This window comes from Cervus elaphus, chromosome 6, assembly GCF_910594005.1.
Source record: "Cervus elaphus chromosome 6, mCerEla1.1, whole genome shotgun sequence".
Classification (NCBI taxonomy): domain Eukaryota; kingdom Metazoa; phylum Chordata; class Mammalia; order Artiodactyla; family Cervidae; genus Cervus; species Cervus elaphus.
In genome coordinates, this window is record NC_057820.1 from 30134282 (window position 1) to 30161562 (window position 27281).

General features: G+C 37.4%; 1 protein-coding gene and 1 long non-coding RNA gene across 2 annotated transcripts in view; one reads left to right on the forward strand and one right to left on the reverse strand.

Annotated features, from left to right (window-relative positions):
* Positions 1-1680: 1680 nt before the first annotated feature.
* Positions 1681-3008, reverse strand: CABS1 (calcium binding protein, spermatid associated 1). The gene has a single exon (XM_043906550.1). It carries the CDS (start codon positions 2947-2949, stop codon positions 1783-1785), a length of 1167 nt encoding a protein of 388 aa, XP_043762485.1. The 5' UTR covers positions 2950-3008; the 3' UTR covers positions 1681-1782.
* A 495-nt stretch (positions 3009-3503) lies between these two features.
* Positions 3504-27281, forward strand: part of LOC122696491 — a 36034-nt gene continuing 12256 nt past the window's right edge. Inside the window, exons 1-4 of the long non-coding RNA XR_006341764.1 lie at positions 3504-3607; positions 5097-5258; positions 5376-5458; positions 24014-24065. This is a non-coding gene — a long non-coding RNA (uncharacterized LOC122696491). The remainder of the gene's footprint in view (positions 3608-5096; positions 5259-5375; positions 5459-24013; positions 24066-27281) is intronic.

Below are 27281 nucleotides of genomic sequence, written 5' to 3' on the forward strand. Positions count from 1 at the left end.
CTCAGGGCTTTGGACAGGTTATACCCCCAATTCTCTACATTTTTCAATCTTTAGTTTAAATCTCACTTTTTCAGACACAACTTCCCTGGACCTGAATTTGTGTGAAGTTGAAGCTGTAGTCTCTTATTATATTTGCTTATATATCCCACATAATCTGTAGTTAGGCATTAACATTATTCTGGGCTTCCCTGGTGGCTCAGAGGTTAAAGCGTCTGCCTGCAATGCGGGAGACCCAGGTTTGATCCCTGGGTCAGGAAGATCCCCTGGAGAAGGAAATGGCAACCCACTCCAGTGTTCTTGCTTGGAGAATCCCTTGGAGGGACAAGTCTGGTAGGCTACAGTCCACGGGGTCTCAAAGAGTCGGACACGACTGAGCTACTTCACTTCACTAACATTATTCTAGTCTGTAGTCTGGGCTTTCTTGGTGACTCAGCAGTAAAGAATCCTCCTGCCAGTGCAGGAGACATGGGTTTAATCCCTAGGTTGGGAAGATTCCCTGGAGAAGGAACTGGCAACCCACTCTAGTATTCTTGCCTGGAAAGCCCCATGGACAGAGGAGGCTGATAGACTACATACAGTCCATGGGGTCACAAAAGAGATATGATTTAGCAACTAAACAACAAAGTCTATAATCTATCTAGTGGTGTAAATTCCTATCCCTCTTCACCCACCTCCCATATAGGTACCTTTAACTTTCAACTAGTGCTTTGTTTGGCTTTGTTTTTCTTTATAAAATATAATAAAATTATGAGTCCTTATAGGATAATTCTACTTGATATCTAGAGCTAAGTTATTCTTTAAACAATGAATTTTCATTTTTTTCACTCATATCTCTCCTAATTTGAGAATTCTGGTCTAGAATATCAATCACACTTACACACAGTAAATCAGTTGCTGTCAAAAAGATTTATTGAAGAGAATTCAGCAAAGTGAAAACAAGCCCATTTTAACAGTTGGTGTCAAAAAAGAATGAAGATGTATGTCCTTGAATTGCTAACCCAAAGCATAAGAGTGCAGTATCAATGCTTAAGACCTGAAAAAAATTAACAAAAATTCAGGAAAGAGATTTTAAAGAAAAAAATTAAATTAATTCATATGTTTACATACAATATTGTTTTTGACAGATGTACACATTTGTAAAATATCATTTTGCCTTAGTTTGTATTCAGCATGAGCCAGGAACCCTGTAATATTTTTTATATTTCATACATGTGCTAAAAATTACTAAACAGCCTTATTTTTCTATGAGTGTGGGTTTCAAATATATTTTTCAGTAGTGAATCATTGGTTGCATACTAATATAATATCTGTTTAGAATAATCACTTAAGGTCTTTTAACACTACAGTTGTTTTTGAGATATGTTGTTAATTTGATTCTCTTTGTCTCTAACTCACATTAAAATATGCTATTGAGGATTAACTAAAATGATGTATATGATTAGACACAGTGGGGAGTGAGCTTGCTTTACTGCTCTCTCTTAATATCCCTGAAGGCTGGGATTAAAGATCTTATATTAAAATAAGTAATTATTGAATAACTCAATTAAACTTTGTGATAGTAGGGGAACTCTTGTATTGCTGACTTTTTAAAGTTTCCCCAAATCTATTCTGCTGCATGACCACTATTCTTAAACCCGTGCATTTTCTAAGTTTTGTACTTGCCTTGAATGCTCACATTCTTTCATTTATTAAGATTTATTGCTTGCTGGACAAACTCCTTAGATGTTAAAACTAGCTGCCTAGGCTACTGCACAAGACTTTGTGGCATTTCTGTTGTTGCTTTCAAATCAGGAACTCATCTGGTTCTTCTTTCAGTAGTTTAAAGACACCCGTTTCAGTTGTGAAATTGTCTTCTTTATGGTTGAATGTATCTAGATCAGGAGTAGTTCCTAACAACTCGTCAGTATTCTTAGTTACAGATTCCATTCTATTATTTTCAGGCAAATCTTCTTCTGTAAGTGAATCTTCCATGAGGTTCATAGCTACTGATGCAGGGATGACGAAGTCATATCTGGATTCTACAGCAGTAAGCAAAACAGAATGGCTCTCTTCTTCATTTGCCATATCCCTCTCCATCCAAACACTGACTCCATCTGTAGACTCTTCATCAGTTAGCAGAGTATCTTCTGGGTTATCTTTGTCTCTTTCAGCAGTGGTAGTGAGTTCAAACACGGTGATAAACTTTTCCTCATCAGAATCAGTTAGTTTAGGCACAACATTGGGGTCATTTTCTGGAAGAATTAAGTCAATTTCTGTTATTTTCTCTTCTGTAAGGTCACTTATGTCTGGAATAGTGGTGAGGTTTTTTTCAGTAGCTGGAGTGATTTCAGCCTCAGGGACAGAGGACTCAGTAATATGGGCATTCCCATCAGCAGCGACTTTGAACTCAGCTGAGGAACTATAATTGCTTACATCAGATTTACCCATTGTAGTTGGAAGGACTGGGGTGTCAGCAATGCCAGCTGTGCTTTCCTTTGGTGTGCCAGAGGCTTCAGAAGTTAGTGACACATCTTCATCCCCTGGGTCAATGGTATCCAAGAGAATATCTGCTTTTGCTATGTCAGTGGAAAAATCTATTAAGGAAACGGCATCTGTTGATGAGATATTACCAATTTTCACTGGCAAGAAGTTTTCAGTGATAGACTCATTAGCCACTGGGTTTTTAGTGTCCATCAGAGTGGCAAATTCTTTCTCCAGGTGGGATTCAACATCATCTTCTGATTTCAGTCTTTCCTTTGGTGGTACAAGCTTGTTGCCTGTCGTTGTTGAAAAATCATTTTCTAGCATATAGTCGTTTACTGAAGTAATGTGGTCTCCTTCTGATGTGATAGTTGTTTCTGATTTAGGAATAGTGTTGTCAGCTCCAAAGAAGATGGTTGCCTCAGTTGCTGTCTTGGTGCTTTCTGCTGGAGGATGAGAATAAATTTTTGGCAAACCATCTTCAGCCATGGGACAAAGTGGCACCCACTCAAAGGTCTTTCCCTGGGTGCAGTGGCATCCCTAGGCAGGAGAGTGGTGTTCATTATAGTGACTGAAGCATTTGTCATCATGGTGATTGTTGCATCAACCACAGGGCCAGTGGCCCTGGCTCTCCTTGGAGGCTGTTTCTGTGCTCTGATTGGGCACTGAGTTATGAGTACTGACATTAGATGAAAGAACTTCCCAGGTGGACCTAGTGGTAAAGAATCTGCCTGCCAGTGCAGCAGACAAAAGAGACTTGGGTTGGGAAGATACACTGGAGAAGGAAATGGCAACCCACTCCAGTAGTCTAGCCTGGGAAAATCCCATGGACAGAGGAGCCTGGCAGGCTGCAGTCCATGTGGTTGCAGAGTTGGACATGACTGAACACTTGTCAGCAGCACTAAATGAAGAGATAATAGAGCCCTCTCTGTTTATGAAATCAACATTAACAGCCAAATAATATAATTGCAGGGAACTTGAGATTTACCATGTCTCTTTATAAGTGCTATACCTTCCAACATGTGTCTTGTGTCACTTGAAACAGATATAGCAGAGTCTGCCGTGTACTTAATCGGTTTGGTGTCAATGAGGGAAATTCCAGGAGCCATGGATTGTCAGCATCAGCTTCAGGTTACCTGTTTCTCAAGTAAGTAGCGGTGTCTTTTGGAAATAAAGCATCTTCTCTTCAGATTCATAGTATTTAAATGTCTAAAACAAATTAGTGACATTTTTGGGAGTGAATGTAGCTGCAGAAGGTAATTAATTAGGTAGTAGAGATTTCAGTTAATCCTGAACAGTAAAAAAAAAACAGTAAAAATAAGTTACTGGTCTGTTAGGGTCTTGCTAGTTTTCTTCTTCATTGTAGTTGATTTTATTGCATTAACTTGAATAACAGTGAGATTGTCAGATCTTGTAGGTCAAATTATTTAGGAATGTTTTTCTGTAGACAGTGTTATTTCAACCCCAAACATACAAAGACTTTTCTGGCAGAGAGTTGACATTATACATCAAAATTCACCCAGAAACAAGATCAGCGTGTGAATAACTTTTCAGCCTTAATGATTATATCCTCAATTTCAGAGGGAGTATCTTTTTTTTTTTTTTAAATGATGTTAGTCATCATTACTTTGTATCATCCTTAAGCTTTAGCTAGTTAGGTGAAAAGGGATTGTAGTCTGATGTTAATTTTTCTTAATGTTGTTAAAAGAAGGAGAACTTTCAGACTCAGGCAGAACTAAATCTGAAAAAAAGGTAGTGGCATCAGCCAGCCCAGTAGTTTCCATCTCAAAGACAAATGCTTATTCTTCATTAAATATGGACTCAGCCTCAGAGTTTGGGCTTCCCTGGTGGCTCAATGGTAAAGAATCTGCCTGTAATGCAGGAGATGCAGGTTTGATCCCTGAATCAGGAAGATCCCCTGGAGAAGGGAATGGCTACCCACTCCAGTATTCTTACCTGGGAATCCCATGGAAAGAGATGCCGAGCAGTCCATAGGGTCACAGAGTTGGGCATGAGTCAGTGACTAAGCATGCATCACTCAACCTCAAAGTTTACAGTGTTTTCTCTTAGTTGATTGGTTGGGACAAATATATCACTACTTTCTGTGGAAATATCAGATAGGTTTTAAGATGGACAATTTTCACTTCAAATATATAGGCAGCTTTCCAGAAATGTTTTTGCTTCAGGGTGATACCATTACTATTGAGGGCTCCAATATCTTTATTGACATAGGGAATGCTGTCAGCATCAAGGACAAAGAAGGAAGTCTCAGGTTAGTTATAGGCACATTAAAAAAAAAGTTCTAAATAAAAATAATGTAAGTGTTAGGTCTATAACTGCTAGAAGTTATCTTAGAGTATTTGGTATTTGTTATGTTGAATAGAGTAAAAACTAAGGCACAAAATATTCATTCTTATGAGCATTTATTCCCTGGTTAGAAAGGTCAGGTAAAATGATAACAGCTTCACAAATAATAATAGTCAAATAGTCTTTCATTTGAGAGATTACTTCCATGATCATATCTACTCTCCCAGCATGAGGTGGAATCACATTGATTTTAGCATAAAAATGCTTTTCTCTCTATGGAGAATAATTTTATTATTATATGTGTATTTTATATTGTTGATCTCAAAAAGGACACTTTGGATTGAGAGTGTGTGTCATCCATCAAAAACTAGGAAGCATATGGAGAAAGTCCTGGTGGGACTGTTGGAATGTTAGCAATCTTGAGAATGGAACTGGATTCATCTGCTACAAGGAACATAATTTATTTGACCAACGGAGCATTCCTACCAAAGGTATTATCTGACATAAGAACAGAGGATCAGACTGTAAGTTTCATTTTATCTGAACAGTAGTTTCTTCCATTGTTTTGACATATATCACACTAATGAGAACATTTTGTCTTTTTCCAGAAAAATTTCAAATTTATATCTACTCACATGTCTCCTGGGGTATATATCTTCCTTATTTGGGCAGCTGCAGCAAGTTTGCTTGGGTAACATTTTTTTATGTTTCATTTGCTCATAGTGTTTGGCTTGGTGATTATGTATCCTTTAAGATAGCAATTTTTTTGAAGCCTATTTCTCTTTTTAGTGAAAAAGTAGGAACTGCTAACCAAAGGGATAGACTTTACAGTAAATCTCCAGGAAGGTCATTTTCCACCTTTATGATTTTCAGGAATACATAACTAGGAAGAATCCTCAGGTATAGACTTTGAAAAGGCTGATGCCATAGTGATGTCCACCATTGAGACTTTCTTTGTATCAAGAATATCTTGCTATTTATCAGAAGAAATGTCATGTGAAGTTTTAAAAGAATCAACTGAGGCAGAATTCTCATTTTAGAAAAAGTCTATATATCTTTAGATTTTACAAATTTACTGGAAAAAATAGAGTTCTTAACCTTGATCGACAGGATTATAATCAGAATGTAGCTACTGTGGTCATAGAATCTTCATTAACAAAAGAATTCCCACCTTCAGAAACAGTGAAGGAACTGAGAGGAGCAGTTACATTTTGAGATTTGATGGTATCAGGGTCCACTTTTTTCTCTTTCCTTCAGTGATCGGAATGTTGGGTACTTGAGTAGGGAACTTGTAACTGAAGGATGTGTTGTCCTGTGGGATCACTGTTTCTCTGTCTCCTGAGAAGATGGTATGTACAGCAGGGGCAGTCATGACCCTCATATCTGCTTTGTTGCTTTGTTTGTAGGTTTTTCATGGATATACATTGGGTTAATAGTTTCTATCTGTGACTGAAGAATGTCAGTCTTAAAGTATCTATTTTAGCCTCCTTGTTAGATTGTGGTACAGTAGAAATTCTTTCAAATTTGGTAATATTTTTTCTATCTCAACAATAGATCCATGTGTAGTATTTCTTCTTCCTTAAGTTTGAAATTCAATATCTGTTGCCTTGAGATTAGCTACATTAAATTCCAACTGAGAATTTCCTTTTACCGTGGAAATTATATATCCATGTTAAATGAAGATTCTTCATCATTAGGAATAGTGATAATTACTTCTGTGGGTAGATATGAGTTCTCAGCCATGAAATGGGTTTCCTGAGGAACAGATCCATCTAGAAGTGAATCCTTGGGTATGTGAAAGCTTGAGTAAGCTGCTCCAGGGGCACTATAATAATTCTTATTGACTAGTTTATTATCAGTGATGACATTTTTATTCACAAGATAATGCCTCAGATATGCATCTTTTAGAAAGTTTGCTCCCACCTGAATAGCTGGATTATTCCCTCTTTTATTTGCATCTGTAAGGTGATTTTCGTTAAATTCAGTAGCTACATCTTTCACCGCAGAAGCTTCAGTTATCTCCCTCATGGAATAGGAATTTGGTTTACTGTATTTGTTAGGCAAAAGAGTAGAAAACTTGATGGCCGTTTCCTTGCATTCTGAATTTTGATCACCAGAAGCATCAATAGCAAAAATTTTGTTCTTAGTGACGATAGTAGCAGATGTCTTTGGCTTGACATCTACCATATTGTCTGAAGAACCAGTGACATCAGCTGGGAGAACAGCATAGAATATGTGTACAGCCTTTGGGATCCTTTGACCTTTAATACTTTGCCCTTCTGAGACAATGCCTTCATTAAAGTAAGCGGTGTCCGTAGACACAGGCTTCAATGTCTCTGATGTTAGCACTGTTGGGTGATACAAGTTTGCATCTTTTGTAAGTCTGGGGGCTGAAGTTTCTTTAGTAGGAGCATTAGAAGTTAGGATGAGAGTTTCAGGTAATCCTGTAGATGAAAGTCTTAGAGACATGGTACTATCTGATGATGGAAGACTATAATGGCCAATGGTATTTTTGTTTGCAGTAGAGGTAGGGACATTTGGCATATTGGTGGACAGCTTTTTCAAAAGATAAAAGAAATTAAGAGCTGTGTTAATTGTACTTTCTGTGTCTTCATCCACATTGGAGATGTCTCTACTAGAATGATGAGCTAAAGGAAAATTACTAAACCTTGAGTCATGCACTGCAGCTGTACCTGATCTACCTTCAGTAAAATCGGGTTTCCTGGATGTGGTGGTGTCTCCTCTCCTGGGTGTAGCTACCTTATAAATGGTAGGTGATATGTTTTTCCTGAGGAAATCATCACTGTTTTTTAAAGCAGGGTTAGTATCAGTTGTGAATGTTCTGCTGTCAGTTATGGGTCTTGTGTCTAGAAAAAGAGAGTAATCAATTATTTTATTTCCCATGTCAGAGCCTTCAGAGAGAATTACAGGACCATCAATACCATTTATGGTGCTTTTTTGCACAGATGATTTGTCAGAAAAACTAGAAGGAAAAGTTTTACTTGAATCAGTTAGGAAATGAGTTATGGGCTTGTTGGTATTGACATTGACATTAGAATCTTTGAGAACAACGGGATCAAAGTTCTTGTTTTCCTGTCTAGGAATTATAGCTTGATAATTTTCTCCAGCTTTGAACTCCGAGGATGTTGCCTTAGATAGACTGTCTAAAGCAGCAACTGTGGGGTGTGGTACATGAGGCACATGTGTCTTTGGAGCTTACATGGCTAAACTTGTTTTTATAAGAGAATTAGTTGCTCTGTCCTCTAATTCAAAGCCATAGTTATCTGAGACATATTCAGAACCACTGTCATCAGATACAATAGTTATAGAGTTCTCATATGCTGGAGTGATTTTGCCTGCAGAAAAAATGTCCTCAACCGTTTCTGGAATGTCTTCTGTAAAATAGATGTTTTCATATTCAGCAGTTGGTTCTCTCTCTATAAAATCTTTGGGGTCAAATATATTCCCTTTAAAGGTACTTGCCATATCCTTTTCAGAGGTAATGGTATTAGGGAAAATGATAACTTCTTCGGATGGGATAATTATCTCGTCAAATGGAATGTTATAATCAGTCTTTTTGTTGGTATATTCTCCCACAGTAGTAACAGGAACAAGTTCAGAATATTTGGAAGTTTCCAGGAATGTTGTGAAATAAGGAGGAAAAGTTGACCTATATCGTAGGCCATCTATTTCAAGTGGAGAGCTTGTGATGGCTCCTCCGGTGTCAGTGAATTTATCAGGAGAGGCAGGCCTAGATACTTCTGGAAGAGTTAATGTAGAATCAGCTAAAAATATCTTTTTAAAATTAGACTGTGTTTGAGGTCTGAAGGATGTAGCATCAAATTTAACAGTGAAAAGATCTTCCCTATTCTTGTTGCTCTTGGAGAGAGGATTGGGCTTGATTCCAGATGGAAGGATTTCCCCCACAGCTGGGATGAGAACTGTTGTATTTCTAAAGTGACTTAATTCAGATTTAGCAGCTGGATCTTCTTGATAAAAGAGATTAGTTATTTTCCTTCTCTCATGGACACTATTTTGAGAGTCTTCTCTGGGGGAAAAGGCTTTCATCATAGTTCTTTGAGACTTGGAATATAGTGTGTCTGTCTTAGTCTTATAATTGTCAGGAGTATCTCTACCCAGAGAGAAAAATGAGTCAATTTCACCATTAGTGGGAATATCTGAAAAAATAGGTGATTCAGTTAGAAGAACATTTGATGCCAATGGATGGGAATGAATGTCCGCTTGCGTGATTATGGCCTGCCCCTCTGGAACATCACTTTCATTAATGGCGTCACCATATTCAGTTGATCTCTTTAACATTTCCAACCCAGGTAGTAAAGATTCAGACAAGGAGTTATCTGTCATTAGGCCAGAAATTTCAGAATTTTCAGCTAAGGAAGTAGGAATGAACATGGCAGATGTTAATAGAGATGAGAGTCCTCTAGACTCAACTTTATCTTCTCCAGTTAATGTGGAATCATCTCCTTCATAACTATCTTCAGTGGAAAGAACAATGTAGTCAGCCACAGTGCTGGATGCCTTATTCAGAGACGAGGAAAAGGTTGAAGCTTTGTTTGCGTCCTCAGTATTTTTACTGATGAAGGGAAGGTCATCATCAGGAGTGACACTGAACTCAGCTAAAGGAATAATGTTGTTCTGTGAATGGGGCATATCCTCCAAGTTTGAGTTATGTCTATTTACATCGAATCTGGCTGATATAGAGGGTTTTGCACCATCTGGGGCAACATTATTATTCAAAACAGATGAGACACCTTTCCTATTGAATTGGTCTGTATATTCTACAGGCTTGCTGATCACAGCAGGATCTATGGAGTCAGCTGTGATTATTCTGTCCTTTTCCATTCTTGTCATGAGTTCTGGGTCTGAAACAAATGGGTATTCCATTATTTTGCCTTTAGGGAGAGTGATAATTGTGTTATCTCTAGTTGGAGAACTATATTCTATAACTGTTTCAACTGGAAACTTGGGTGAGGAGGTCCAATTTGAGTCAGTTGGAGAATAAGTCATGGACCTGGGAGACTTTGTATTAAAATGGACAATAGAACTTTTGAGAGCAGTAAGATCATTGTCAGAATTACGAATGTCCTCTCTGGGGACCAAGTTTTGCTGTTTCCTGTCAGATTTGATATCAACTGGATATCCTCGGGTTAAATATTCAGAGATTGCTGCACTGGAAGAGGGTGCATAAGACTCAGATACATTGAAGTCATTAGTATATGTGCCCTTTCCTATAAGGGGACCGTTTTCTTCCTTCACTAGTTCAAGGATGTAGTTATTTGTAGCATATTCAAGAGCATTGTCAACAGGTATAATAGTTACTATATCATTACTATTTAGAAGATTTTGACCTGCCAAAAAGGTATCATGTGTCTCTTCTGAAATATTTTCTGTAAAAGAAGCTTCTTCCATGAAGGCTGTGTCTTTCTCCATAAAAGTGTTTTCTCCAAATTTATTGTTATCAATAACGTTTTCAGTGCCTTTTGTTGAAATAATGGTAGTGGGGGAAATATTGGCTTTAACAGAGGGGGTATTGCTTTCTCCAGATGGAATATTATTATTAGCCTTTGTTATGATGCCTTTTTTCATTTTGACAACTGGAGCAGCTTTGTAATACTTAGAAGAACTACTGAATGTTGTGAGATCAGAAGGACGAGGAGTTGGTTTCCATGATGATAATCTGTATGTTCCAGTGGGAGAGTTTACAATGGTCCCTCCTCCAATAGCTAATTTAGTAGAAGAACTTGGATCATTAGACCTAGATGCTTCTGGAAGAGTTAATGTGGAGTCAACTGAAGAGATTCCTTTTACACTGGAGTGTGCTTGAGGGTTAGTAGAAGAAACATCAGATTTAACAGTGAAAGAATTCTCTTTCAGTGTATTTGCATCTCTTAGAAGAAAATTGCCCATTTCAGAAATATTGACTTCCTCTTCCATATTGTTGTCACTCTTGGGCAGAGAATTAGACCCAGTTACTGAGGAAAGAATTTTCTCTCCAGTTGGACTGAGAACAATTGCATTTGTAATGTGACCTGCATTAAATTTAGTAGCTGGATCTTCTTGATCAGGAAAATTAGCTATTTTTCCTTCTTCATAGACTCTATTTTGAGAGACTTTTATAGGATAAGTGGCTTTTATGATTGTTCTATGAGGTTCTGAATATATTTCATCTGGTTTAATTTTAGAAATGTCAATAGTTCCTCTGTTTATTGAGGGAAGTGAATCAGACTCCTTGTATATAGGATTGTCTGCAAAAGCAGTGGAACCAATGGGAAGCTTAGTGGAGGTCGAAGAGTAGGGCTTCACATCAGTTTTATTAGTAATGGGATCATCACCATCATTAGCAGAATTAGGGTATTCCACCATTGTCTCAAACATATTTGACCATGCAGTTGAAGTAGCCAAAGGGTTATTTATCACTGGGTCAAAGGTTTCAAGATTTTTAGTTGGGGCATTAGAAATGAATATGGGCTTTCCTGGAATTTGTAGAGCTAAGAATTCTTTAGACCTAATATTTTCCTCTGGAGACATGGAATCACCTCTGTCATCAGTATTTTCAATGGAGAGAGTAGTGGTATCATCCACAGTGTGGCCTGTATTTGTAGGTGAGGAAGAGATTGATGCCTCACTGTTTAAAATTTTAATCTCTTCATTGATAAAAGAAAGTTTGCCATCAGTGATGACACTGAAATCAGCTGAAGGAATAATACTGTCCCATGAGTGTGGCATCTCTGCCATATTAGTTTTTTCTTTAACATTGGGTAGTAAAATATTTTCTGCTTTACCTTGGAAATCAGTGTTATAAGTAGCAGATGGAATGACTTTACTGTAGAATTGATTCTTATTTTCTAATGGAGAGTTGATCACCAAGGAATCAATGGGTCCATCTAGGAACTTCCTTCCATTCACCATATTGACTGTTATTTCTGAATTTGAAGCAAGGGTATGGTCCATTCTTTTGTCTTCAGGGAAGATAATGCTGGTGTCATCCTCTTTTAAAGTGCCTCCTTTTAGAGGTATTTTACCTAGAAACTTGTGAAGATTCTCACTTGTGTGAGTTGGTGGGTAAGTCATTGATCTGGGAACTTTATAATTCAAATTGTCAGTGGAGTTGAGAATATTATCAAGGCCAGAACTGAAGTGTTCCTCTCTCGATATCAAATTTTGCAGCATTTCCTTAGCTTTTGATTCTGTTGGGGCTCCTTGAAATAAATGTTTGTATGCATCAGCACTGGCGTAGAGTGGGTGAGACCCAACTACTTTGGGATCATAAATGAGAGCAGGTTCTTTAGTAACTGGATTGTTATTCTCCTCCTGTGGTTCAAGGACATATTTCTTTATAACATCCTCAAAAACTGTGTCATCAAACACAGTACTTATTACATCCTCATCATTGGGAACCTTTTCACCATCTGAAGTAATGTTTGAGATGTTTTCTGTAATAAAAGCTACTTCACTTTCAGTGTTTATATCTTTCCCTACAAAATTTCTTTGCACAGATCTGTTAGTAAAAATAATGTTTAACATGTCTTTTGTTGAAGTATTAGTACTAGGGGAAATGATGTCTTTGTTAGACGGAGAATTTCTTTGCTGAAATGGAGTATTAGTCTTTGTTGTAGTATCTTTTTTCATTTTGAAAGCTGGATCAAGTTCAGAATATCTTGATGAACTCACAGCAGTTGTAAAATCAAAAGGAAAAAGAGTTGATTTCCACAGTTGCTCATAGGATCCAGCAGGAGCATTATGAAACAAACCTATAGGATCTGCATCAGACAGAGCAGAACTTTTCTCCTTAGGCTTTAAAGTCTTTTCATGAGACAGGGTGGAATCAGCTGAAAGTATTCCTTTTAAACTGGGAGGAGCTTGAGGTCTAGCAGAAATATTAAATCTACCAATGAAAGGGTTCTCTCTCAATGTTCTTGAATCTCCTAAGGTGAAATTGCCTGCTTTGGAAACAATGAGTTCCTCCTCCTTGTTACTATTGCTCTTGGAGAGAGTACTGGGCTCGGGGGCTGAGAGAAGTGTTTTCTCCAAAGTTGGAATGAGAACTGTTGCATTTGTAATGTGACTTAAATCAAATTTAGCGTTGGTGTCTTCCTCAACAGAGAGTCTGGCCATTTTCCTTATTTCAGAAGGGAAAAAACTTATTTGTGTAGGTGAAAGGACTTCCATTGTTGTATCCAAAGGTCGAATATCTGTTTTAATTTTAGAAATGTTAACAGTGTTTCTCTCCACAGTGGATGGCAAATCAGGTCCATCATCTATGGAATTCCTGGTAAAAGTTACTGAATTAGCAGGGGGAATAACTGAGTCCAAGGAATGGGGCTGAAGGTCTGTTTGGGTTTTAATGATCTGATTTTCTGAAATATCAGTTCCATGAATAAGATCAAGGTATTTAGTCACTCTCTCTGGTATTAATGATACTGTCTTTGAAGAGTCAGTCAAAGACCCATCACTTATTAGAGCAGAATCCTCAGTTAGGGCTTGAGGCATGAGAATGATACCTTCTCTTGTTTGTAGAGTTGGGGATTCTTTAGATCTAATGTTATTTTCATTGGGTTGTGTAGACTCGCCTCCTTCATAACTGTTCTCAAGGGAAATAGCAGTGGTATCAGCCATAGTGTGAGGTGTCTTCATAGGTGAAAAATAAGGTGGAACCCTGTTTTTTTTATTCTCAGAATCTTCAACGACAAAGGAAAGTTCAGTATCAGGGTTGACACTAACTGAAGGAGCAGTGGTATCCTGTGACTGGTAACTCTCTGCCTTGGAAGCTGTGTCTTGATTATATTTCAACTTGAGTGACATACTGGGTACCCTCTGGTCATACAGTGCTGTGTGAGGGACTGTGTGTATCTTGTGAAGCCAGTCTTTGCTCATTATTGGATTTGTGCTCCTGGTGGGATCAGTGACTCCATCTGAGAAGGCCCTGCTTTCTTCTGCAATTTCCACTGATTCTGTGTCTGGAGTATTGATAGGCTCAATCCATTTGTCTTCTGGAAGATTGATAATGATGTCATTTTCACTCTGGATGCCTCTTTCCAGAGAGAAATCATCTGGAGATTCTGGAGAAAAAATTCTGTCTTCATCTGTTAGGGAGTAAGTCATGGTTCTGGGTAACTTACTTTTGAAATTGATAGTATAATCTTTGAGAAAGGAGCCAACTTTGTCAGAATCAGGGTTTCCTTTTCGGGAGGTCAACAGTTGATATTTTTTAGTTTTGAGTTCTGCAGGATTTTCATTTGATAGACTCTCAGTGACATGTGTGGGGAAAGGAGCATGAGTTCCAAATTTATAGAGCCTTTGGGTGAGGGCAGGCATTTTTGTTGTGGGACTCTTTTCTTCTCCGATATAAAAGGAATTTTCTCTGATAAATACTTATGATCATTGTCATCAAGCCTCATGGTCATTAGATTCTTATTGTCTAGATGATCTTCTTCTGTCGGAAAAACCACATCTGACTCTGTTGAAAAGTCCTTTCTAATAGGAATTACTTCATATTGAGTTGCACTATCTTTTTCTTCAGAATTTAAATATCTTTTCCCATTTATCATGTTCCTATTGTCATAAGTAAAGCTAACGTTGTCAGGTGAAATGACTTTTTTGTCAGTTAGGACAATTCTATCATTAGATGTAATAGACTCATCAGTTATTTTTAGGTCACTCCCTCTGATAATGGGTGCAGGATCAAGTTCAGAATTATTGATTTTGACAAAATCAGCAACAAAAGCAGTAAGAGGAATAGTTGGTTTCTGGGGTAGATGATGTAACTGGCCATAAGAGGTTGTGATAGACCTCTCTAAGTTATCATTATCAAGAGAACTTGAGCCCCCAGCCCTGGCCTTTGCCAGCTGTATTGTTCTTATTGTGGAAACAGGGTTAGTTTCTTTGAAAGTTCCAGGCACTTTCTGTTTAGCAGAAGCAACATCCAGCTTAAGAAGGAATGGATTAACATTTGCTGAATTTACCTTTCTTAAATTCACTGGAATTTTGGCTTCAGAAATAAAGGGTTCATCCTCTACAATAGCTTTATCTTTACTGAAAGATGCATTAGCCTCTGTTCCTGAAGTGGTAGTTTCTTTTTCCATGGTATCAGTTTTATCATTAAGGACTCCATTTTCAGTGCTAAGTATGTCAGTAACAACATTGATAGAATTCTCTGAAAAAGCAGTGGGATCTTTGAGAGGAACAGAGGAGACCATGGAGAGGGGATGAAATTCACTTTGTACCTTGGTAATCTTCCAGTTCGGGTCCTTGATAAGAGAGTGTTCACCCAATGGCTCTGATAACTCTACTGTCACAGGTTTATTTGAAAAAGAATCATCATTTTTATTAAGGGCTACTGCAGTTCCAGGTCTTTTCCAATTGGGGATTAATAGTGAATTTAATTTTATGGATAGAACACCATCTACCTCAGGCATGATGGAGTCACCATTTTCATTGCTTTCCTTAGAGTCAAAGGTAGAGACATTAGGTGAAATGGTGGTAGCATTTGTTGGCATTTTGGTGACATTAATGTGATTAATAGAAGCTATTGAGGCAGTTTTGATTGTGCTTTTGCTGATTTCACCACCAGAGATGTTCTCAGACTTGGAGGCAGTACCTTTAACCAAGGGATTACTGTGATCCTCTGAAGGCTTCACTTCAGCTAAGTCCACTTTATTTTCATTGATTTTAGAGTTTCCTGATGTGCTTGTGTCTGTCAACTCTGGAGCAGCTATGTTACTAACATTGGATGAAATGCCTTTCCTGTAGAAATGACTTTGACTTTTTATGGACTTGATGACTGCAGCATGATCAACAGGGAGAGTGTCAAATGTTCTTTTCTCTCCCATAGTAGCAGTTTTTCTGTGGGTAGTAGAAAGAAATCTTTGCTTTCTGTATTTCCCAAACCAGAAACTTGAGGGAGAATGATGACATCATCATCTTCAGGCCAAGTGCCCTTTTCTGCAGATGATCTTTTTAGAAACTGAGGGGAAAAAGTCTTGCCTGCCTCAATTAGGGAGGGCACCACAGTTTTCAGATGCTGAGTGTTAAAATCTTGGGTGTAATCTTTGAAAGAAGTGGCAGCAGAATCAAAGTCAGTATTTCCTTCTTTGAGAAAAGTGGCTTGGTATTTGTCTTTAGCACTAAACTCAGGGTAAATTATTCTATATAGAAGACTCTTTGAGACCTCACCTTTAGAAGATGGTGTTTGAGATACAAATCCATTTGATCCACGTGTGTATTCACTAGGTTTTGTACTAAGGTGATTTTCTCCCTTCTCTAGTTCAGAGGCATGCTTATTTGAAATATATTCTGAATCACTTTTATCAGATTCAGTGACGATCAAGTCCATAGCATTTAGATCATTTTCCTTTGCCGCAGTAGTCCCATGCCAAAGAATAATGGACTCATCACCTCTCAATGTATTTGAATATTCCAGTGATAGAGGAGTTCCTATTCCAGGCACTTGATGATAATTCCCCGCGTTCATATTTTCAGAGGAGACAGTAGTGGAGAAGGTCATAGGTACAATGCCTGTATGAGAATTGGTTATGCTACCTATAGCAGTTTGGTCTTTTTCTGTTCCTGAATCAGTTTGCTCATCAGTATAGGGTGTAAAATGTTTTCTAGAAGTTCCTTTTCTTAATAAGAGACTGCCTTCTGGAGCAGGGGCTATATTATCTTTCATTGGAATCCTAAAACTTGGTGTTGTAACTGTAGATCTTCTTTCAGGGGGAGAAGTATATCCTTTTGGGACATTTTCTTTCAACACTGGATAACGAATATCGCCACCAAAGAATTCACCATTGTCATCTCCACTATTACTATTTGCTACAATCACTTTTCCTTGAGACTCGGAAGTAAATTCTTCAAGGAGAGGTTTTGAGACTTCAGTCATATAGGTTGATGCAGGGTTCTCAAATTCAAGTTGGTCAGCTGTGGTTTGGGTTTTTCCTTTGAATCTGATGGAGCTATACACATCAGAATTAGAATAATGTTTATCTGCCAGGTTGTTGCCTGCAGGAGCATTATCATCTGAAACAGGTATAACATAAATATGATCCTTCACATTGTCTTCTTTCTGTGTGTTTTCTTCCTCTACTGCAATGTGTATGTCTTCTGGAGGGTCTGCTTCATAGTTCAGTGTTATATCTTCCTTGAAAGAGTTTTCAGGTTCATATCTTGAGATATAAAACTTGGTGTCAACACTTCCTTCAGCATCAGTCAAAGCTGCTGAAGTAAAGTTATGAAAAGTTTTAGGTATTATAATATCTCCCAAAGAGATCTTTTTTGAAGGGTTTGTCGCTTGAGGATGATTGAAGTGGGCAACAGACTTCGTAACAGTAGAGGGATCAGCTATTAACAGAATGGCATCATCTCCAGACACATTGGGATCTACTCTGGAAATGGTTAAGTCATCTCCCAGTTTATTAGGCTTATTATTAAGAGTGTTAACTTCACTCGTGGTAAGAATGTCTTTCTTTACTGGTGAGGCGGCAGCTATTGAAGCCAAGTCTGTTATAACTTCAGTGTTTTTATTCACATAGGAAATATCATCAGATATGGTACTAATGCCAAGAGGAATATTAGTTGTTTGAGCCCCTGCCATTTTGCCCTTATTGGCAAGTCTGTTGGCATTGCTTGAAGGGATGGCAGCAGGGGCTTGGTAGCCATCAATGTAATCAACAATGTCTGCATTATCCAATGTGGAGAGTGGTAGTTCATGTTTCATGATGCTCTGAACAACATTTGGGTTCTCTTTGGTGATAATAAGTGGATTATCACTGATTACATCATAGTATGAATTATGGAGTATGGGTTTATCCATTCTTCCAATTTGGGAGATAGAATTGCTAGGTAGAAGGAATTCAGTGCCATCTGCTGCTTCCACATTCTGTTTCACAACTGCAGTTTTACCCAGACCATTAGCTATTGTTTTGGTGGCCAATGTCTGAAAATGCATTCTGTCATTTTCAGGTTTTATGACATATAGAACATAATTTTCTCCTCTAGGAGAAGTAAAGTCTCTGTCACTTATTGCTACTTCAGTAGTAGGCATACTACTACTTAATGGGGAAAGAGATTTTGTGGTATCCACAGACACAAATCCATTCCTTTCAAAGCCCCTGTCTCCTGATTCAAAGTACTTAGAATTATGTGCAGGTGGAAGACTTTCTATCTGAAAACCAGAATCTTCTTCCACTACAGACTTTACTTCCACATCGGGAGTTGATTCTTCTTCATTAGCTATTTCCTTGTCTATCAAACTTCCAAATCTTGTTCTTAGTGTAAGAACACCAGCTGTCTTTGCAGGCAGGGAGGTCATGGCTACAGTGGGCCTTCCTTCTGGTGTGGTGGCCTTATTAATCATCAGTTCAGAGCTCTTAATCATATTTGTGGTCCCTTTACTTGCATGAGCAGTGACACTGTATGCATTGTTTGGAGAACTGAAATCAACTTCCAGTGGAATGTTCAAAGGATCTATTGATAATTTATTGATTTGCCATTTTTGTGTCATGGTATCATTAGTGAGATGAGGATTTTCAGCCACAGGATCTGATATCCAAGGACTAGTCAAAAGATCATCATAAATTGGCAGGGAGTTCTGCGCTAGATTATTTTGGGCATTGGGCATTGGAGTAGATGACTCAGCTACTGACAGAAGAGTATATCTTTTGTACATAGGAAAGTCTGTTTCAAGGTTGGGAACTGCAGCACCACCAGCCTGGTTGTAATTAGCAGGGAGATGAATGCTTTCATCCACAGAGTCAGTAGATTGATCTGAAAGAGTGATGTTGACCTTTGAATCTGAGGTCATGTCAGCTACACTGTTTTCACTAAAATAAGCAGATCCAACAGTGCCAGGATGAGTGACAGAGACCACAGGACAGATATTGCTCTGGAAATTGGCTGTTTTAAACACAGTAGATCTTTCAATATCTGTCTTGGCTTTGGCGTCATTTGCAGTAGTTGTGATGGGAGTTCTTGGGTTACCTCTGTTGATGGGGTTTGTGTTGTCCACTGTAAAAGGCTTTATTTTATATTTGACGAGGGGGTTGAACATATCAGTGATGCCAGAAGGGAGGATGATTTTGTTTCCTGCTGTTTGGGCATAATCTATATCAGGGTTGAAAGAGTAACCTTTTCTTCTAATATATGTTGTGGAAGTGTCCAGATGAAAGAAGATGACTTCCTTTATACCTCCATCATCTTGGTCCAGATTTTCAATTCCTTGGAGCATAATAATAACATTCTCAATTCCATCAGTGCTCACAGACTTAAAATTGTTTCTATCAGTTTGGAGACTTACATTTGCAAGAATATTAGAATGATACTTAATTCTTGAATTGTCTACATTAGATTCAATTGTTTTAGCAATATTATTATTGACAGGTGTTGTGATATTTTCCATCTGAACAGGTTGGATGCCTTCTATCATACCTTCCTTTAAAGGCCAAGTTATTTTAAAGTTCATGTTGGTGTTGGCCTTTGGTTCCATTGAGATATCATTAGCATAATGCTTTGTAGAAGTGATATCACTTGTGTTGGAGGCAATTAAGTCCCCCCCAAAATGCATAGTATTTTTAGCTTCATCTAACATTGTTTTGGTATCATTCAAATTGCTAATAACATTATTGATTTTCTTATATATTCTATAATTAAGAAAAGAATTTTTAGTATTAATGGGATTAATATTGGAAATGGTTTCATCAATGTCTGTGTCAGTTGTGATGGATTTGGTATCAGCATTGTCGTACTTACTCAGAATTGGAATAGGTTCAAAGTCATTGCCATCATTTGCAGACAAAATGCTAGGTGTTTGAGCATTAACTGTAGATGTACCCAGATTCTTCATGTCTGTGGCATCAATTACAATAAAATCATCTTTCTGTGTAATTTTAGGATAGTTGCTCATAGTTTTGTCATATCTTTCCAGGTAGCTGGCATCAATTATGTTTTTGTCCTTCATGTCAGGAACATCAAACAAAGGCATGTAATCTCCTAAAATGTCTACAGCATAAATATTTGCTGTATTGCCTTCTTTCATAGGCCTTCTTTCAGGGGTCGTGGTACCAACAATGTATGTACTGTCTGGTCTTGCTTCTTCCAGGTGGAAGTTGTTGGCCTTTGACACAACAGTTGTATTCTCATCTGTAGAGGCATTGAACTCATTCTTAGCATTTGGGACGAAGGCAGCAGGATTAGGGGCAAAGAGCAGTTTCACCTTCCAGTGGATGGGAAGAAAGGCTCAAGGCTCAGATTCATTTTGGCATCTGTCTGAAAGTAGGGAGCAACAGTGGAATTGGACTTATACTGGGGAGTGGTCGTGGATACAGATACTGGGATGCTATTTTCTTCAGAAACAGTCATCCTGTTGTGTGTTATTCTGGAGTCGGGTGAAAGTCTGGAAAGTGTGGTCTTGATAGCAGAAGTGTCCTGCATGGCAGCAGGTGAAGGTGAAGCAATGTCCTCTGGGGCCTTTGCCAGAGTAGAGTTGTCTACGGTACCCTCGACATAAGCAGAGTTACTTGGTAAGTCATTCCCAAATGAGGAAAGGTTATATATACTCGTTTGAAGAGTCTCTGAGTGGTTTCTCTTTGAAAGAGATCCAGAGAGCCTTGTTCCATTATTAGTAGACTTAGAGTAGCTATTAGAATTGTATGTAGGTGGAGAATTTTCTTTTGTTCTTAGAATGGATGAGAATTGACTTGCTGAGTGATTGTCTGATGAGGACCAAGGCAGACTGGCGTATAGGTGGTGATTTGTCTGATTGTTTATTTCCTGACTCCCATTATACTATAGAGAAAGAAGTACAATATTCTTGTGAGGTTTCCCTTGCAGATTATATTTTACTGAAAACCTGAAATCAATTGTCATGGCACTAAATTGTTCAAATAAAGCAACATTCTCAAGATCTCTTCTCTTCATTCATTTAATCAATTTAGAAATATACAATGTCAATGTGAAAAGGAACAGCTAATATGCTAAGGTTATGTACCTTCTGCAAATATTAATCCAGGAATTCCAAGGCAAACTTTCAGTAACTAATCTCTTATAGTATTAAAAAGTACAGAGAAGCTCTTCAAAATCCCATGCTATCATGCATTATAACTTCTATTATCTTTCCTTCATTGTATATATGATTAATTTTAAAAGAAGAAAATTTATAAATAGAAAATAGAATACTAAAAATACAATGATGATTTGTTTAGCAAGATATTCTTTCTTGCATTAAACATATGCTGAAAATCTAAATCCATTTTTTACCACCATATAATTTTTAGTTCCATAGAAATACTGTTATCCAAAATACTGAAACTTACCAGGAAGCAGGTCACAACATTCAAGATGGTCAGTGTTGGGACTAGAATCTTCATTTTGTCTTGTTATTCTGGGCTGCTAAGGTAAAAGATTGTTCTATGTTATGTTAATTCATTGACAGTTTACATAACAATTAAAAAATAGAAATCATCATTATTATGCTTTCTAAAATGCTGACTTAATTAATAAGATGAAGACAGTGCCCAAGTGATTCTAGTGCATTATTAGAAATGATAATAGTAAGAAAGACTACTCTGTTTGCTAAGATCAATACCATTTTAACTAAGTAATGACAATAGGAAGAGTTTTAGTTTTTTTCTAAAGCTTATAGAGAATCAAGGCGTAAACACTCGAATTAGTACTTACATTTGGACAGAGTACTTCAGTGAGGACTTCATCATAAAAATTCATCCTTAGTCTCTTGTTAATCGTATATATACAATCAATTTATTACAGTTTTTGAGGACCTTTTAGACAAAAGCTAACTTACTGAATCTATATTCAGCCAGAGTTTAAAGTATATCTTACCTTGCTAAGGAATCTTCCTTTCATCTGCCTTCTAGTTTTAACTCTTGACTAAATGAGCCTGGTTCAGCAATATGTAAGTATGAAATCCATGTTGAAAAAGTGTAAATCTAGGAGATAATTGCGAGTTCCTTGTTCTTCCTCCTTTACTTAAGTGGAGGAGAGAAAAAGCTTCATATATAAGGGATTGCTTCTGAGCTAATCCCCAAACAAAAGAAAGGAGAAGAAATGTCTGTTGGCTTTTGTGCACGCATCTCTCAGGCACAGAGTGACCTATTAGCTTATCTTCAAATTGAAAGGGGCAAGATTCATATTTTAAATATTATGAAATCTTTAAAAATTAACTCTCTAGCTTCTTGTGCCATTCTTGTTTCCCTGCTTTCTTGGTTTTTCTTAATTGTTCCTTTCTCTTCTTACACAGCAGAATTTTGATTCATTATAACAGCATTTAATAACTTACATTGGAATTCACCTTAAAGACTGTGGTTTTCATAAGGACAGAATTGGGTTTGGTTTTAAGTATCTGAAAAATATGATTATAATATGGAAGAAAAAATTAAAAAATCACATGTCTATGACAGTCTTTTTTCCTTTTTTGCATGATTTACATAGATATTACGTTGATCTTTCAGACATCCACTTCATTCAGTAAACAACACTGGCTAATATTGCTGTTCAGTTTCTGAGCTAATTGTCTATTTGATGGAATCCAGCAAAGTACATTATCCCTGTTACGTCACCTGCTGAGGTGATTCTTTGGTATATAATCTAAAACCACCATAAAAATTCTGAAATTATGTTGTTACTCTCAGTTTATACTATACAAGGCATGGTATTAGTGATACTTTTATTGAATGGTATAGACACTCAGTCTACACTTAATTGGCTTGCATTCTCTTCTCATTTTAAGACACCTAAAATTTTGCTTAATGGTAACAATTTTTTTTTATCCTGCATACTTCTTTCATATCATATAACCCAGAAAATCAATAATGATTGTGACATATGTTTCTAACTAGATGGAAAGACAAAGTCAAATCTCTTGTCATTTTTTTTCCCATCAGGATTGTCAATTTTCCCTATCATCTGGCTTAATACTTTTCTGTAGCTGATATTGTTTTATTATGTATTGGAACAAATATTGAGTCCCCAAAGTTATGTCCAAGGCTGTCATTAGATTGTTTTTTTAATCAGGCAGAGCATGATGCACTAAGCATCTACATACATAATAATTACCTTCAGATCAAAAGCAATGTGTCATGAGTTGAGCAATTATAATCTTATCACTTCAGTAGCTTGGAAATATCATTCCCAAGATCCTAAACATTGCTCTTTGAGTTAAAGTAATTGTTGGAAAGCTAGTGAAGTAATACATACTTAAAGATGAAATGTTCATTCAGTTAGAGATTATATTTGCAGGTCTTTTCGTTTCATGTAAGCTGCCAGACTCAGACTCAGAATGCTTTGCTGGCACTAATTCAACTTTATAAGATCTAAGATTTTCACCTAGTGGTTTCCAAAGTTGAACCTGAGACAATAAAATAAAATCTTTGTCTGTTAAGAAATGTCATCTTTGAAATTTTTTTTCCTTTGTAGTCTAAGAAGTCCTAATCCATTGCCACCTTTCATCAAGGTGAAAAGTTCATCTATTTTTCCACATGCTTTTCAGTTTATGATCTACTTAATATTTCTGGGAGCTGTCCTCTGTAGTGTGAAAGTGGGCCAACATCAGTGCTTTTCTATATGCTAAAATAATAATATTGAAGGAGGAGCTACATATTGAAAAATGGATTATTGGTGTCCACATTCTTTCATGACAAAAGTGAAGCCTACTGGCTTGGCGCTAATTGATTTTCACAGAATGCTTGTTTTATTTTACTGAATCTTCAAGCATATTAATACCACATACTTAATAACTGAGAATATCAACACCTACTTACTGGGTGTCCATGAAAACTACTGGTGGAAAAACAGAAGTAGAAGATATAATACATTCAAGAGTCTAAATAATTTATAATCCATTCTAGGAGGAAAGGAATATACATGACAACTATGTTTATTGCCATTTATTTATTCATTTATTTATTCAAGTATTGACTGAGTACCTGAAAACTTTAAGCTCCAGCTCCAGGCCCTGAGTGACACAATGGGGAGGAGATAGGTAAAATCCGCCCAATGAGTTACACAGTCAAAGGACTATAATTTGGGTGTTCAGCAGAGGAGAAATGTCTTTGGAAAGTTTCTTGGCTTTGAAGTTTAGGTAAGTTTTGAGACTGAAGTTGGGTTAGCAGAGATTTGTTAGGTGTAGGAAAAGGAATGAACAATGGCATAGAAATGAGAATTCTCAGGGTTGATTGGGAAGAGAAAATGTCTGATCTCATACTTCTTGCATCCACAGCCTGGGACAAGAGGAGATCAGTGGAGATCTAGAGGAGCCCTAGAACTCTGAAGTGAGTAAATTCCCTTCTTTTCATGTCACTATACTCCCTGGAGTCAGGGTGGACTCTCATATACCTGTGGTAAGATTGACCCTTTTTGGATCTTCAAATTTCAATATATAGGAATGAATCCAAGGCTCCAAGACATTTAAACCCCTTTCTAGTCTGAAACTCAACACCATGAAGAAAACTAATCTTATTATGCCCTTTATTTCTCAAGATATGCAAAACATCTAAAACCTAGTTCTTCTAACCTGAAGACATACCTGTACTGCTATAAGAAGATTTAGAAAATGAATGTATTAGAGAACTTTATTATGATTGCCATTCAGCATTAACAGGCACCTAGAAGTCGTAATCAAGTGTGGTTTTTCTCCAGGTGCAAGAACAAAGTGGATGAAGGATTATATATTTACTCCAAATTGATGTTTTTCCAAAGCAAGTGCAGGATAAGGGAGTTAATGGTGTCTAAAAGGGAGGGATTATAGTAATTGTTTATGGACTGCTAGTTGGATAAGAGGATAGTAAGGATTCAGAGAGAGGAAGGAAGAGTTAAAAGTTGATGGGATCTGTAGGTATTTTTGAGGTTAAAGAATTGTTAAAATCAGGGTAGCAGATGGGGAGTTTTGTAATATTAGTATTGGTATTTTTAGTTACAGCCATGGGAATGAGTGGTTAAAACAGAGTACAAGATAAACATATAGGTAAATGGAGTCAAGGAACTGAGAGAACAAAACATTGAAGAAATTTTCTTTGTGGACACTGAAATCACCAAAATTGAAAATGGAGTGATATGAAATAAGCTATAGCGAACCAGGAGATAAAATCTGTCATGGTTAATTTTGTGTGTCAGTTTGTCTGGGCCAAGGATTGCAGATTAAATAATATTTCTGGGTGTGTGCATGAGGCTTCTTTTGGATGAGATTAGCATTTAAATTCATGAAGTCAGTAAAGCAACATCCAATCCTTTGGGAATCTGAATAGAAGAAAAAAGGTAGAGAAAGGAGGAATTTGCCCCCATTTCCTTTCTACCTCCCTGCTTGAGCTTGGATATCAATTTTCTCCTGCTTTTGGACAACATACAACCTTAGCAACCCTTGTTCACAGGCCTTGAACTAGACTTGGTCTGGAATTACACCACCAGTTGTCCTGGGTCCCCAGATTACAGATGTCCTATCATGAGACTTCTCAGTCTCCATAATCATGTAAACCATTTCATCATGAGAAATCTCTCCATTCATGTATATATTTATATATATATCTTTTTATAATAGCTTCTTCCCCTTCAAAATTATAATATCTCCTGCTCATCCTCACTCTTAGTAAGTGGCCCTATTCCTTATTTCATTAAAACAAAATGAAATCAAAAGAGGACATTCACAAGTTGGACCACCGTATTTCTTTATCCCCTATAATTTGAGTCCATACATTCTGTCTTCCCTTGCAATTACTATGGATCAGTTTTCCAAAGCTAAGCTTAAGGCCAACTCCTCCATTTTAGACTAGATCTTACCCCTCTTGCCTAGCCAAAGATTTTATTCCATTAATCTTCTCTCTCCTATATTATTATTTTCTCCCTTTGTTTGCTCATTATCAATATACAATATGTTTGTTGGCTCATTATCATCAATATGCAATATACAAAGACATGATGTTTTTTATCTAAAAAAATAGTTTCCAAAAAAATTTCCTCAAGCATGCAAGGTTTTATTATGAGTAAATCCTTGCCTTTAGTGTATAGCAGAAATAATAGATTTATAGAATGAGTCTTTAAGTAATGTAGGACAAGTTACCCAATGAGCTACCTTATATATGCATGCTGCTCCAGGGGATCTTCCCAAGCCAGGGATTGAACCCAGGTCTTCTATATGGCTAGTGAGTACAGCACATTGTTTCTCACTTCCTTTTACTAGTGGTCAAAATTGTTTGAATCCACTTGAAGGATGTGGCTTTCTGATTCATGTGAAGAGACTTGGTTGGAATTATTTGTCTGGAATGGGCTCAATGTCCGTTCCTTTGTCCTCATCTGGGTTTTAAAATTCAAGCTCCTAGATTAACAAGAAGAACCACATCCTTCAGGGCTGCCTCAGAGTTCAGTTACATCTTTTCCTCCCTGGATTCATTTCCATTTTGTTTTTCTATTGGGAGATTTCCCTTCGTACGGGGCTTCCCTGGTGCCTCAGATGGCAAAGAATCTGCCTGAAATGAAGGAGAAGTGGGTTTGATCCCTGAGTCAGGAAGATCACCTGGAGAAGGGAATGGCTACCTATTCCAATGTTCTTGCCTGGATAGAGGCAATTTCAGGATAGAGGAGCCTGGCAGGCTACAGTCCATGGGGTTGCAGAGTCGGACATGACTGAGTGACTAACATGTTCCCTTACTGTTATTTTGTTCCAAAGTCAGCTATACATTTAGAAGCATATTTATTACATTTAATTCAGAATTTCTGTCTCAAAATGTTAATATATACTGAATATTTTCCATGGTCTTAAAAATAGGCAAAATGGTGAGGACATGTGAGATTATGTTAGTGAGCATGACCCTCTGTTTTTCGCCCCTTAGATGTCTTCTTGTAGAGCTTGGCTCATAGGAGTTTTAACCCACACATTATTCGTTTGTATTTCCTATAGTCCACATATTTACCTTGAGAAAGCAAAAATTGCAGGACAAAGTTAAACAGGCAAGGGAGACTTCATTCAAGACTACTGCAATAGTTGATTCTACTGAACAGAAGGTGAGACGTCTGTAAGCACCAGGTTGAGCTAGTACTGCAGGGTGTTATGACATGCTGACCAATGGGATGTGTCAAGCACATTGTATGATTCTCGAGTCTGCAAATGTCTTCCACTGTGATTAGGCCATCTGTGTTTGCTAACTGGGGCTTGATCAAGTTAGGCTGTTACCCTCCCACAGAGACTAAGAGATAGAGGCACTGTCTCCTTTGGCTCCTAGGTCCTTAAGAAGAACTTTCCTCAGTTGTAAACTTGGAGAGAGGCTTAAAAAAGATTAATATCTCGAACGGACAGGAAAAGATTAAAATTGAAATTTTTCTAAGGAAATGCTCTAAGACTCCAGGGATCTAGCGCCAGGGAAAAACCTGTCTAAAGTTTAGTCAAACTGAGGCTAACATTAAGATCTCAGTCAAAGTAAAAGTGTTGGTTGCTCGGTCGTGTCCGACTCTGAGATCCCATGGACTGTAACCCACCAGGCTCCTCTGTTCATGAAATT

Excerpts from the sequence above, each read along its gene's own strand:
- CABS1 (XM_043906550.1), bottom strand. The coding sequence starts at position 2,949 with ATGGCTGAAGATGGTTTGCCAAAAATTTATTCTCATCCTCCAGCAGAA.